Raw genomic sequence first — 14,890 nt, 5'->3', positions numbered from 1 at the left:
ATTGACTTCTGATTGGTTCTTCGATTCTTCCACTTCCGGTCTAGCTCTCACAGGCGCCGGGTTTTTTCACCCCGGTTTTTTTTTTTTACTCCGGCTTCCTTCCACTTCCAAAGACATGCTCCTGGGAATAAACTGATTGGCAACACTAAAAATTGGCTCTAGTGTGTGAATGTGAGTGTGAATGTTGTCTGTCTATCTGTGTTGGCCCTGCGATGAGACGGCGACTTGTCCAGGGTGTACGCCGAATTCCGCCCGATTGTAGCTGAGATAGGCGACCCCAAAGGGAATAAGCGGTAAAACATGGATGGATGGATGGACGGTTATTTACTAAAAATCTTATGTACATAAAGCCTTTTTTTCACAAAGTAATATAGTATAAATCATAGTAGTATAATACATAACGAGTCAGATGTAATAAATAAAGAGGCTTTTTGTGTAAAATAACTACATAATTTATTCAAATGTAGTGTTTACAAACAAGGATTTTTGACATGACATCCTTTTTAAAAACTGAAAACTAGTAGCTATGTAACCAGAAATAGCAGTTATATGCACACCGGTTTGAGACATATAAACAACAATGTTTCATGATAAGAAACACAAGAAGTTATGTGCAGACAAATGATAAAGTACACACAGAGGGATTTTTTATACACTTAATTACAAAAGTACATTACATTGTAAAGGTTAAATTAAAAATTAAGGTGAGAAAGCTTTTTTTTTTTTTTTCTTACAATGCAATTATTGCATTACACAAATGCTGCTGTGGTTCCCTACAACACTGACAAGTTTGTAGTGTGGTCAAAGAGTCTTTGTGTCCATTCCACTAGTCCAGGAAAAAGATGTTGTTGAACTGCGTCGCACAAAGCCTTTTAACCTCCTCTGCACAAGTGCAAAAGCATAAGGTTATTTATAAAAAGATACTCACCTCAGCTTGATCTAACACAGGCCTAGTGCAGACATACCATTAACTTCAATCAGATTAGCATTCTTCTGATTTAATATCACATAAAGTTCTCTCTGGTCTGACTTCTTGCCAACAACCCAGTAGTCTGTCATTGCTTTCACAATGATTTCTTCATCTTCATCAACTCTGAAATGCACAAACAAAATATAACAACTTGTGCAGATCACTTGAGCACCACTTTATGTCAATGAAACATTTGTGCTGACCAGATCAAGTACACCCTAACCTGGCAAAGTCACAGTTGATGTCCCCCAAGATCTTCATGAGGTCAGGGTGGACAGAAGTGAGGCAGATACTGGCCGTCTTCCTCATGTGTATCGTGCTTTTCTCTGCCAGGTTCATGTGGTTGAAGTAGATGAACTTAAACTGGGGCTCCTTCTCTGGCCTACATGGACACACATAACAACAAATGTAAGCACACGGAACTCTGAGTGCAACATTATCCATTTGCTAGCAGCTGTGAAATCTGAAATATGCCACGCCGCTTTGATTTTTATTAATTACAGTACCTCATTTCATGCTAAAGACTCAAGTTTGCAAATTTTCTCTGAAACAGTAGATTGTGTAAGCACACACTGCCCACCAAACTGAAGCTTTACAGTAGTCTCAGCATCAGCCAGTTTGTTGAATGGTAGCTAAAATAGGCGCAGTGGGTCAAGCATTTATAAATTATACACCAAGATACGTCACTTTAGAGGATTATAGCCATTGGGACAAGCCAGCTGAGGATGCAGTTACTGACGCAGTTTACAAAATCGGGATAGGCGGCAGACATAGAATTCAGGACATTTAGTGGATTCTTCTCTATAGTCCATCCTTGGATGCTTGGATTACAGTCCCGAATATATCTGAAGCCAAATATTATGGAAGCTTATAGTGTGGAAACTGTGTCACATTAGTCACAAAACAATCCCTAGCTTAATAAAAATAGGATATAAATAAAAAAATTACATACACACCATAACTGCTTTTAGTGAACAGACTCAAAACGAGAATGCAATCAAAGCCCAACTGACCCTGATATCCTGCGGTTGATGGTGAACTGCTCGCATATATCAGACGCCAGCAGGGTGAGTTGCGGGCCCACTAATCCATCCAACTGCTCACAGAAGTCTCTTGTCAACTCCACAGAAGCTGCATGGAAAGCGGAAACGACAGGAAAGACGTTAAAAGAAAATAAATATTTTACTGAGCTGGTGATGTTAAATATAAGCTAGCAAGCAGGGGAAAGTTAGGCAGGGCAAACGATTACCGTCGACCATGAAGCAGGCAGCAGCACTCATCGCCTGGAAAAAGGTGAAAATGAAACAATTATATATTAAATTTAAAAAAAAAACAACAACAAAGAAAACAGTTAAATCTTCAAAACAGTTAATAACGACCATTTCCAATCATTCTAACATACAAAGAAAAAAAACTATGCTAAATAGACTAAATGTATGTGAAAATTCTTGCTTACCTTATAAACAATCAGATGCAGCTCCTCATAGCCATCCTCTAAACTGACAAATATTTTAGGGAAACGAAACTTGGCCTCAGGATCTTTGAGATTAGAAGGTCCTGTCAAGAACCTGTCAGGACAGGTGTGTAAAGTTTAAAGAGAGAAGCACGGACCTACATTTACAACCTAAATTCAAGTCTTTTCTTAGGGCTGGGCGATTAATTAAAAAATAATCAAAACTTACATTTCGAGCTTTTAACCGACGGAAAACATCCATGTATATTTTTTTTATTTTTTTCCAACTTAGTTACATAACAGGAAGCGAGATATCACAAAGCGTAAATGCTGCTAGAAACCTTTGACTTGGTAGACTGTGCTCTCTTTGTTGAACGCTATACTTAAAGGGAAAGTGCCCTTTTTTGGAATTGTGCATAAAATTCACAATCCTTATATAAAACAAGATCACATATGTTTTTATTTTTTTATGCATTCTAAATAAATGTGATCAAAACTCTGCTTACAATAGAGCATATTGGAGTCGCTTCATAACAACATGTAATATTTACGCATTTTACAAATTTTAAGCATACAGCGGCGTAATCATTTCACAAAGTCCACGACATAGTGAATTTGCAAACAGCTAAAATTATACACAAAGCAAACTATAACCTGCTACCTGGGAATATACAACAATTCTTCAAAAAAAAAGAGGAGAGTATAATCTAAGAGAAAAAAGTAATTTAAAACATTTGTACGCACGTACAACACTTAAGACCGTCAGTAAAACTGTATGTGGAATTACATTATGGCATGGCTTAGGCAAAGCAATCAAGTAATGTACTAATATGATCCACTTCAAGAAACTCTTCAAACTTAAAGTGTTTACATAGTACAAAGAAGAACCATGATTAGAACATTCTGAATGTATTTCATCCATTCATTAATTCTTAAAATAATCTTATTTATCTCATCATATGAAATATAACTTACTTCACCAATTATTATTTATTTTTTTATTGGGATTACCTATGGAGTATATTGAATATGAGAACAGGAAGAGAACAAAAGTTTTAGCAACTGTTATGTAAAAGAAAAGGGGTAGGATTATATAAGCTCTGCTTCTTCCTACTCCTTTTCGAACATGTTGAAAAAAGAAACTGGAAATTGTTATGTATCATATTGTATGCTTGCATGTTCGAAAAACTCAAACTCAACTCAACTCAACAAACGCATCACACCGTTCTCTTTTTTTCTTTGACAACATCATAAATTACCTTTACATACTACAAACCTCACAAGAGCCAACAAACCTAAAAAAACATCACTTACTAGGGATGTAACGGTATCAAAATATCTGGGTACAACATTATCATGGTATTAAGGCCACAGTAAAATACCACTCTGACATATTTCCAAAAAAATAAACAAATAGCCATAATGTGCAAAATGAAGTGTCAGGAATATTTCGAATAAACACACTTACCGTAATTGAACATAAAAATAATGCTAAAATTTTTCATTCGTATTTATTACTACAACATGGATTTTTAAGTGCAAATAATTGTGCAAGAACATCCACTGTGTCTCTAAACTTTTACTTTCTCAGTCCTCTACAGTGGACATTTTGTATATACGTTTGGAAAATGCAATTTCTCCAAAAAGTTAACTCACATTTTAACTTTTAATAATGTAAAATACCCCACAATTTGAGGTATTTGCGTCTTCATCGGGTGATGGTAGCTTATCATGTGTGAAGCAGTTGCTTTCCCTCCGCTTGGTCTGCATTGACTGAGTCTGTTTTGGATTGGAATGTGGCGCACTTTATAACCTCCGCCACAGAGATTATGTTTTTGCCAGTGTTGGTTTGTCGGTTTGTTAGGAAAATAGCTCAAAAAGTTTTGAAAAATAAATTTCTCTTCTCGTCCTGCTTCGCCTCGCTCTCCTTAACAGCGCTCCAAGCCACCTCATTGCCATCCTGTGTTGTGCAGAGGATTCTGGGAGATGTTGTTTATGATCAGACCTGGCAAAGCAAAAGTGCCACAAAAAAAAAACTACATACCAAGTTTTCGTTTGATATTGCACACATCACAGCATTATTGGGAAGATTTTGAAACCGTAATACTGTGGTATCTACAATACCGATACAGCTATATCACTGACTGTACAATGCTTGCTGTCACTGGGATGCCTACTGTTAAGATATTGATATAGTCCTGTTTGGATGAAGAATGACTTGCAATTCTTTCATAGATAATAGGGTGGTGGAACAAAGCGTCTTTTCGTGCCTTTCTCGCCATTTTCGGGTCTAAATTGGATGCCAAAGTTGACCATTTTGTCGAATTATGTCATAATCCTTTTACATGGCGGCATAGCTCGGTTGGTAGAGTGGCCGTGCCAGCAACTTGAGGGTTGCAGGTTCGATTCCCGCTTCCGCCATCCTAGTCACCGCCGTTGTGTCCTTGGGCAAGACACTTTACCCACCTGCTCCCAGTGCCACCCACACTGGTTTAAATGTAACTTAGATATTGGGTTTCACTATGTAAAGCGCTTTGAGTCACTTGAGAAAAGCGCTATACAAATATAATTCACTTCACTTCACATACTATCAAGGTGAGAGAAAATATTTGTGATCTGGAAAAAACTTTCCCGAGCTATGAGGCAAGGAAGCAGACAGATCACCACCTGATGATGTCAATATAGCAGCACAAGCAGGTTAGCTCTCTGTGATCACGGTGCCACTATAAATTATTTGTCTGTGTTAGAGCTTATAGTAATAATATCACTAAGACTTGGTTAATTATCAGGTCACGAAATGTAAGTGGAGTATTGTTGGCAGTTTTTGGATGGGTATTTAAAGGGCTTTATAGGCAGCATAAGGACCTCCCATTGACTCCATTGTAAGCAAACTTTTATTTAAGAGTTTGAATGGATTAGAAACTAAATACATCCGTCTTCTTGTCTTTCACAATCATTGTGAATGATAGGCATAATTTCCCCAAAAAAGTGCAGTTCCCCTTTAAAGTATATCAGCAATGAGGCTGTTTCTTTAACCAATCAGCGTACTACGTCGGCATTTTATTAATTTACCAATGTACTAATCTGCTTAAAAAAGCAAAACAATTTTGATTGTTAGTTTGCAGAGTCCTCTCATGTAGATTAAATAAAGCCATTATAAAACTGAGAATTGTTACGTTTGTATACATACTCTATCTCTTCTGAAGGTCCTTATTAAATTGTGCAGGTATACTGTACATAATGTCCTGGCCAGTGAATGCAAATGGATTACAGGACTTTATAAAACTCACCTCCCGTAGTGCAACAAATTGCCAGCAATCTCTGGCCTCAGTGGAGAGTCCCTCCCAGCCAGCTAAATATAATATGAATATTAATAACGAGTCTACAAAATGTGTATTCACAACATCCTCAGTGCCCCTCCCTCACTTCTGGCTCAGAGTGCCTGGGGAACAGTGAAGTGGTCAGGTACTTGTACAGGATCCTCATGTCGTCTTGTTCCAGGCCACTCCTGCAAACACGACAATTTAACACCTGTAAAGACCACGTGTGAACCACTAAACTTGTGATCTTGTTACCATATGAGCTGGTCATTATACAGGAAGGCTGTGTATTTGATGAGGCTCAGGCTCTCCTCCACTCGGTTGACAAACGACTGGATCTTCAAATACGTCATCTTGTCCAGTGGGAAGAAACTGATGCCTCCAAATACGTCCAGCAGGTCACATGACTGCAGGTGGAGAGTCTGCAGATACTGGAGTGTGCAATCCAAAAACATGTACATATTAACAACATATATTATATATAAAACAAAAATTCTATACAAAAAAATACAGGCGTCTTATAGTCGGGTCTGGATGTCAGGGCTTAGAATGTTTGGGCACCACACGATTCAATTCAATTTGATTATTGGAGGTAACGTTTTCTATTGAAAACAATTGTCCATTCAATAGGAATACTTTTTGAAATAACATTGGGTTCCACTTCTATGACTAACTACATTCCTCCATAAAATACATAAAAGCTCTGATAAATTTCTATATTACTTGAAAGAAAACTGATTTATAAAAACTGAATAATAATCTACCCAAACATTTAATAAAGTGGCTTGACAGGACATCCATCCATCCATTTTCTACCGCTTATTCCCTTTGGGGTCGCGGGGGGCACTGGTGCCTATCTCAGCTACAATCGGGCGGAAGGCGGTGTACACCCTGGACAAATCGCCACCTCATCGCAGTGGACAGGACATATTTTCAAATTATAATAATAATAATAATTTAAAAAAATCGTTTTTAATCACTTTTGAACTGATTAAGAATCGTTACAAATAAGAATCGCAATTCATTAAAAAATCTAAACATTTTTTGACACCCCTCCTGTGGCACCAAATGAATAAGCACTTTACATTTTGTCACTCATAGATACCAGTGAGCCTTCTGATAAAAAAAGCTCCAAAAACAAAAATAAAGAGGGTCGTTTTATGTTTGGAGCAATCTGGATTGCACTGGAAGCACTTTTGGATGCTTTACAGCAATGTTCCACATGTGTTGACTTATTGTGATTTTTTTCTTGTTTGATTGACTTTTTTGGAATTAAGGAAAATGAATTACCAAAGTACAAAATTTTAGGGTTACCAGATTAAAAACATGCTTGGGTAGTATAAAAAAAACAACTAGATGTTAAATATAAGCTACAATGATTAATGGATGAGAAAAAAGTTTCTACTATTATAGTATATATTAATATAATATCATTTATAATATTTTGTTGCTTTGATGAATTGCTTAGAGAGTGTAAATTATAAAAATGTATTAAATCCGGACCGTATGGAGCACCTGGAACTTTAAGTATGTCGACATAGTTTCTGCACAGCCACTGCAGTGGAGCATACAGAGGGCTATGATCTGTTTGCCGGCGAACAGTGGACAGTTTAAAAAAATATATATTTTCATTATACACACATTAAAAGTTAAATTTCAATGTTAATAATGTTTATTTATTGGAAAAAAAAAATGAAGGCAATGGCAAACAGAACAATTGTTGTTTCAACTACCGGTAATTTCTCTAAAATACACATTGAGGCTATAAAGTATGTTTTACCCGATTAATCGAACAATTTAATTAATAGTTTTCTCAATTGCTGCAATAATTGATAGCTGCAGTCCTGGTTAAATGCCAAATATGCTATAGTACAAAACAGTTGGTCTAGGAATGGCAGTGCACCCTAAGATGGTAAAACAATAAGCCTTAAAAATATATATAAACATTACTAAAATTTTACCCTGTAGAAGAACTTTTCAAGCTTCGGAATTAGCAGCTCCACTCCGCCGGCCTCCATGGCTCTACTGAAGGTACCATTGAAAAGCTGCAGCATATTGAAAGTAATCGCTCAAAATGTGGTGGTTTCAGGTAAGATTCTTGAAAACATACTAGTGTGTACCTTGTACATGCTGTAGCATTGCTTTACCACTGCACCATACACTGTGTCCTACAGACGAAAGGCTGCATCGTAAATATGTTGTACGTTGAAGTTGCGTATTTAGAGAAAGAGGCAGCACTTACAAGTATTTCCTCTTCTTGATACTCTATCGTGGGAGGTTTTCCATCTTTATTGGGTTTTTCAATCATCGGGTTTCGAACCACCTAGGAAATAAAAATACATGTTTATTTAAAAAAACAAAACAAAAAAAACGATTAGAAAAAAATCTTAAAAAAAGGTTACCATGACCATCCAAAAATTGTTCTCAGGCTCAAAGAAAAACTGCCGGTTCTTCTGAGTGTGCAGGGATTTTGCTGGTTTGGTTGGGCAGAACGTTCTAGAAACATGACGCACACAAGTGAGCTCTTACTCCACAGTAAGCACAGTTCTTATTACGACTACCTGGTGAATTGAACAATAGCTTCACAGAGGCCGACATTTCGGATCTTCTCATTCTTCTCCACATCACTGGGGTGATAAAACAGTATTTTCTTCTCTTCCTGAAAAAACGCAACACATTATCAGAAATATGGAGCACCGAGATATATAAAAAGATACATAATATACAAATACAGGCTCACCTCTCCTTCCCGTGGTCCAAACGTGGGATTATAAATGAAGAAATTGAGCAGAGAAGGAGTGTACTGCTTCTCTTGCATACCTGATGCCATCCTGGGGCTAAAAAGAACAACAAGACAAAGTAATAGCACATTTAAAATATTGACAATAGCATTGCATATTTAAATACAAACTGTTTTTACCTTATCATCAGCATCAGTGTCACGGTTGTCTTGATTTCTTTTAACGATTGTTTGGCTAGCATGCCGTTTGCCTACAGGAGGAAAAGTAAAAAATGATCTACGCTTAGTTATCATTTATAGGATTATTACAAGTAGGAAAATAAAGATAGGCTGATGACCGTTGTAATAGAAGGCGGGATTTTAAATTCTAATAAAAACTATCTTATAAACAAAAGGTGTCCAAGCTATTTCTACACACGGCCACACACTGAAAAATTAAAGCATGCGTTTTTTTATTTTCCAAACCAAATCAAAATATAATTTATTTTTTTAACCTAAATTGTAGATTTTTTTTCAAATTTATGTATTCAATGCTTACAGTAAATATCTAGAGCAACTTTAGGCCTATCTGTCAATATGAAGTTTTTTCCCATGTTTTAGGCCCTTTTTGTCAAAGACAACCCTGTTTTTATGGCATGAACACAAAATATGCAATATTAACCCCCCTAAAATTTTCTAAGCAAGACAGCTTGTAACAGTGGGTAGAGTGGCAGCAACTTGAGGGTTCCATGTTCGATCCCCACCTCTGCCATCCAAGTCATTGCCGTTGTGTCCTTGGGCAAGACACTTCACCCTTGCTGCTCACATTGGTGTATGAATGTGTATAAATGTTCGGCGGCCATGCTTGACAGCCATGCGTCCTTCACTATACCCCAGGGCAGCTGAGGCTACACATGTACCTTACTACCACCAAAGTGTGAATGTGGAGATAATGAGCGATGGGTTTTCACTTCCTTGTGAGTGCTTTGAATGTCTAGTGTATAGATATAGCTATGTAAATCGAATCCTTTTTTATTTATATTATTATTATTTGATGTGAAATAATTGGAGCCTTAAAAATCATTCATAACAACAATTAATTTAGTTTATTATTTTTGGAGTCATGTCAGTTTTTTAAAAATCCTACTAAAGTAATTGGGGATCCAATAGGGCTCCACTCATAAATAAATCATATGTATTTAAAAAAAAAAAAAAAAACTTTCAACACTTATGTCACTAGATCAACTTCAGATCTATCTAGATTATTATGTTTATAATATTTTGCTTTGTTTGTTCGGTATGCCCTTTTTATAAAAGAAAACTTAGTTTTTTATTCGGCAAACACACTTTCCTCCTACAATATTTTAAAGTTGAATACTTGCTGTGAAGTAATTGGAGCCTTGCTTATGTCAATAATTCACAACAACACTGATCCACAAACCTTGTTAAACCCAGATTCCGATCTAACAAAAGTCTTAACTCATTCTCCTTCTATGCCACATCAATATGGAGTGCACTCCCAACAGGTGTAAAAGAAAGTGCATCTCTATCCTCCTCCAAAAGCGCACTAAAAGAACACCTCCAGGCAACTTTAACCCTTGACTAACACCCTCCCCCCACCACATCCCACCTCCCTGGATTGTACATAATAAAATGTACATAATCAAGTATATATACTTGTTCTTATGCTTTCTGATCTCACTATGTTTACTGCTCGCTGTAAATATCCTACGAAGTCAGACCTACAATGTTTCAATGTCCACTTCTCTGATGATGCAATTGTTGATGACTGAAGTGCTGCTATCAACCAAACCTACTCCCCCCGGCCCAACCCACCCAATCCCCCCTCCACATCCCACCCCGGGATTGTAAATAATGTAAACAATTCAATGTATATACTCTGATGATTAACTTTTGTGATGACTGTATTATGCTGATAGTATATATTTGTACCATGAATTGATTTACGTTGACCTCGACTTAAACAAGTTGAACAACTTATTCGGGTGTTACCATTTAGTAGTCAATTGTTTGGAATATGCACTATACTGTGCAATCTACTAAAACAAGTTTCATTCAATTCAATCAATCAATAAGATTTTGATTCATTATTATTTTTTTGAACGGTGAAAAAAGAAAAAGAAAGAAAGAAAATAAAAAAAACAGCCTGCATGACAGCTTTGTGTTTGTAGAGTCAACGTTGCAACTTTTTCTTGTTACATTAAACCAATTTGCTCTTTTGTCTCACTTTTCTGTAAAAGTATTTTTTTTAGAATGAACCGTGGGCCGTTAAAAAGTTAGCTGCGGGCAGCAAGTGGCCCCCAGGCCACACTTTGGAAACCTTTTTTTGATTGATTGAAACTTTTATTAGTAGATTGCACAGTACAGTACATATTCTGTACAATTGACCACTAAATGGTACCAGCCGAATAAGTTTTTCAACTTGTTTAATCAATTGTAAATCAATACATGGTCCAAATACATACTATCAGCATAATACAGTCATCAATCATCAGAGTATATACATTGAATTTTTTACATTATTTACAATCCGGGGGGTGGGATGAGGAGGGTTTGGTGGAAATCAGCACTTCAGTCATCAACAATTGCATCGTCAGAGAAATGAACATTGAAACAGTGTAGGTCTGACTTGGTAGGATATTTACAGCAAGTAGTGAACATAGTGAATTCAGAAAGCATAAGAACAAGTATGTTGTAAGCACCATACCAATGGCGCGCAACCGCATTTTGCAAATTTAATGTCAAATCAAATCAAATGTTTATTGGATTCATCACTATACAGTGTACATCCACGACTAAACTACTGACTAAACTATTACCAAGTGTGGATTCAGGCCGGGTGGTCTATTTCAAGTTCCAGGTAACCCTACATTATTATATTTTATAAATAGTAAATCAAGTTGTAGTAGTAGTTTAGTCAGTAGTTTTGTCGTGGATGTACACTGTATAGTGATGAATCTAATAAACATTTGATTTGATTTGATTTGACATTAAATTTGCAAAATGCGCGCCGTAGGTATTGTGCTTACAACAAGTATATACATATGATTATTTACATTTGATTATTTACAATCCAAGGAGGTGGGATGTGGAGGGGGGAGAGTGTTAGTTTAGGGTTGAAGTTGCCTGGAGGTGTCGTTTTAGTGCGCTTTTGAAGGAGAATAGAGTTATAAACTGTCAAATAGAGTTATAAACTCATAACAAATGACCATACTGTAGATTGTAGCTGTGGATAATGCATTATCCATCCATCTTCTTCCACTTATCCGAGGTCGGGTTACGGGGGCAGCAGCCTAAGCAGGGAAGCCCAGACTTCCCTCTCCCCAGCCACTTCGTCTAGCTCTTCCCGGGGGATCCCGAGGCGTTCCCAGGCCAGCCGGGAGACATAGTCTTCCCAATGTGTCCTGGGTCTTCCCCGTGGCCTCCTACCGGTTGGACGTGTCCTAAACACCTCCCTGGGGAGGCGTTCGGGTGGCATCCTGACCAGATGCCCTAGCCACCTCATCTGGCTCCTCTCGATGTGGAGGAGCAGCGGCTTTACTTTGAGCTTGTCCCAGATGGCAGAGCTTCTCACCCTATCTCTAAGGGAGAGACCCGCCACCCGGCGGAGGAAACTCATTTCGGCCGCTTGTACCCGTGATCTTATCCTTTCGGTCATGACCCAAAACTCATGACCATAGGTGAGGATGGGAATGTAGATCGACCGGTAAATTGAGAGCTTTGCCTTCCGGCTCAGCTCCTTCTTCACCACAACGGATCGGTACAACGTCCACATAACTGATGATGCCGCACCGATCCGCCTGTCGATCTCACGATCCACTCTTCCCCCACTCATGAACAAGACTTCTAGGTACTTGAACTCCTCCACTTTGGGCAGGGTCTCCTCCCCAACCTGGAGATGGCACTCCACTCTTTTCCAGGCGAGAACCATGGACTCGGACTTGGAGGTGCTGATCCTCATTCCGGTCGCTTCACACTCGGCTGCGAACCGATCCAGTGAGAGCTGAAGATCCCTGCCAGATGAAGCCATCAGGACCACATCATCTGCAAAAAGCAGAGACCTAATCCCACGGCCACCAAACCGGAACCCCTCAACGCTTTGACTGCGCCTTGAAATTCTGTCCTTAAAAGTTATGAACAGAATCGGTTACAAAGGACAGCCTTGACGGAGTCCAACCCTCACTGGAAACGTGTCCGACTTACTGCCAGCAATGCGGACCAAGCTCTGACACTGATCGTACAGGGAGCGGACCGCCACAATAAGACAGTCCGATACCCCATACTCTCTGAGCACTCCCCACAGGACTTCCCGAGGGACACGGTCGAATGCCTTCTCCAAGTCCACAAAGCACATGTAGACTGGTTGGGCAAACTCCCATGCACCCTCAAGAACCCTGCCGAGAGTATAGAGCTGGTCCACAGTTCCACGACCAGGACGAAAACCACACTGTTCCTCCTGAATCCGAGGTTCGACTATCCGGCGTAGCCTCCTCTCCAGTACACCTGAATAAACCTTACCGGGAAGGCTGAGGAGTGTGATCCCACGATAGTTGGAACACAACCTCCGATCCCCCTTCTTAAAGAGAGGAACCACCACCCCGGTCTGCCATTCCAGAGGTACCGCCCCCGATGTCTACGCGATGCTGCAGAGTCTTGTCAACCAAGACAGCCCCACAGCATCCAGAGCCTTAAGGATCTCCGGGCGGATCGCATCCCCCCCTGGGGCCTTTCCACCGAGGAACTTTTTAACTACCTCGGCAACCTTAGCCCCAGAAATCGGAGAGTCCACCACAGACTCCACAGGCACTGCTTCCTCATAGGAAGACGTGTTGGTGGGATTGAGGAGGTCTTCAAAGTATTCCTTCCACCTATCCACAGTCGAAGTCGGGGAAGCCATGGAAAACGACTTCAGGACGGCTTCGAAGTTTGCATTATATTCCTGCAACTGTAAGTTCGCTTAACAAAGCAAAACAAAGAGTTAGCAAGCCACCAGCTGAGCTAAATAAATGAGCATACAGAAGACACTACTTAGCAAAAAGCTAGTTTCGCTAATATGCGCTTCCGGTTTGCGTCGACAAGGTAGCTAAAGCCCTTAAAAGGAAACATTAAAAAACAGACAAAAAGACTCACCTTACACAGCATAAACTTACGGGTCCATGTGCACGTTGTGTTGACACACAGGGTGGAAAACAAATTAAAGAGGAGGGAACGAAAAAAAAACCCGAAAGAAGCTTCACATTGTTAACTTCCTGCTTTTGACAGCTCGACGCACCGTTGCCAGACGGTGAATGACAAACTATCGTACTAGTAGCTAAACATTATTGCATTTTAGCGAACATTTCGTGTTTTCCGATTCGACGTTACGCAAGACTATCGTATACCTTAATAAAATACCACCTACAGTACTATTATGGCTTATAATACAGCCTTACAATAAATATAATTCGAGAAAAAGCTAGGCGACCAGCAGCAGAACAGCATTTCCACCTGGCTGCAAAGACACAAGTAAAACAAACAACATCCACAGTGCATTATGTACTGTTTCTTGTTTGTTTTGTTATAGCCTTTTATTGATCATTACATTTATCATGCATTTTGGATTGAGAAAGTAGATTATAGAGAGTGAAATGTCCCTTTGTCTGGCAACGCTGGTTGATGTCATCTGTCAGCTGCTCGTGCAGAAACCCAGGCCTTGCAACATATGGTTCCTACTGAATACCGCACTCTATTTTTATGTTGGTTTTTTCTTTCTGTATAATTAAATACATAATCTGCGATGAGGGGTGACTTTTCCAGGGTTTACCCCGCCTTCCGCCCGATTGTAGCTGAGATAGGCACCAGCGCCCTCCGCAACCCCAAAGGGAATAAGCGGTAGGAAATGGATGGGTGGATAAATACATAATCTATTAAAAAGACAGTCATATCACATTATCTGTATATTTTCAAAATAATAAAAATATGTTAAAAATATGTTGTTTTTACTGCAATATGGATCCCTTTTGGTCTGAAATAAATGGCTAGAAATATCATTATATTATTTATTATACTAATTTAAATACTACACCATAATGCATTATCATATTAGCTTTTTTAAAATAATCATTTATATCAGTATTGCACAGTCTAAAATAATAAGAATATACTGTATTATAATACAGTATCATGAATAGAGCATTTTTATCACCATTTCTATTACAGTATTGCTAAGCAAATAAATAGTAGGAAAATATTTTAAAACAAGTTCAGTACATTGAAAAAAAGAATAGTACCTTACCGGCAGGCACGAGACATTAAAACAACGTAGAGAACTTGTTGAATAGGTCCTGACTTTGAGCAACTCAGACATAACGTTGAAACAACATGCTTTTTTAACGTTTTTTCAATGTCAAGTTGTGACGTTGATTTGA

At 38.6% G+C, this 14,890-nt stretch overlaps 1 protein-coding gene across 1 annotated transcript; it reads right to left on the bottom strand.

Moving 5' to 3' along the window:
* Window positions 1-625: 625 nt before the first annotated feature.
* On the bottom strand, window positions 626-13,777 carry ccz1 (CCZ1 homolog, vacuolar protein trafficking and biogenesis associated). Its single transcript, XM_061909079.1, has 17 exons — window positions 13,614-13,777; window positions 8,664-8,734; window positions 8,484-8,580; window positions 8,305-8,402; window positions 8,146-8,239; window positions 7,986-8,066; window positions 7,864-7,911; window positions 7,705-7,788; window positions 5,999-6,174; window positions 5,850-5,931; window positions 5,714-5,775; window positions 2,427-2,538; window positions 2,220-2,253; window positions 1,984-2,101; window positions 1,194-1,352; window positions 966-1,093; window positions 626-882 (listed from the first exon to the last, which is right to left on the bottom strand). The coding sequence occupies exons 1-17, from the start codon at window positions 13,623-13,625 to the stop codon at window positions 827-829; spliced, it is 1,512 nt and encodes a 503-aa protein (XP_061765063.1). The 5' UTR covers window positions 13,626-13,777; the 3' UTR covers window positions 626-826.
* Between the last annotated feature and the right edge of the window lie 1,113 nt (window positions 13,778-14,890).

The sequence above is a fragment of the Nerophis ophidion genome, linkage group LG08 (genome assembly GCF_033978795.1).
Source record: "Nerophis ophidion isolate RoL-2023_Sa linkage group LG08, RoL_Noph_v1.0, whole genome shotgun sequence".
In the NCBI taxonomy this organism is placed as follows: Eukaryota; Metazoa; Chordata; class Actinopteri; order Syngnathiformes; family Syngnathidae; genus Nerophis; species Nerophis ophidion.
This window is presented reverse-complemented; position numbering and strand designations above follow the sequence as displayed.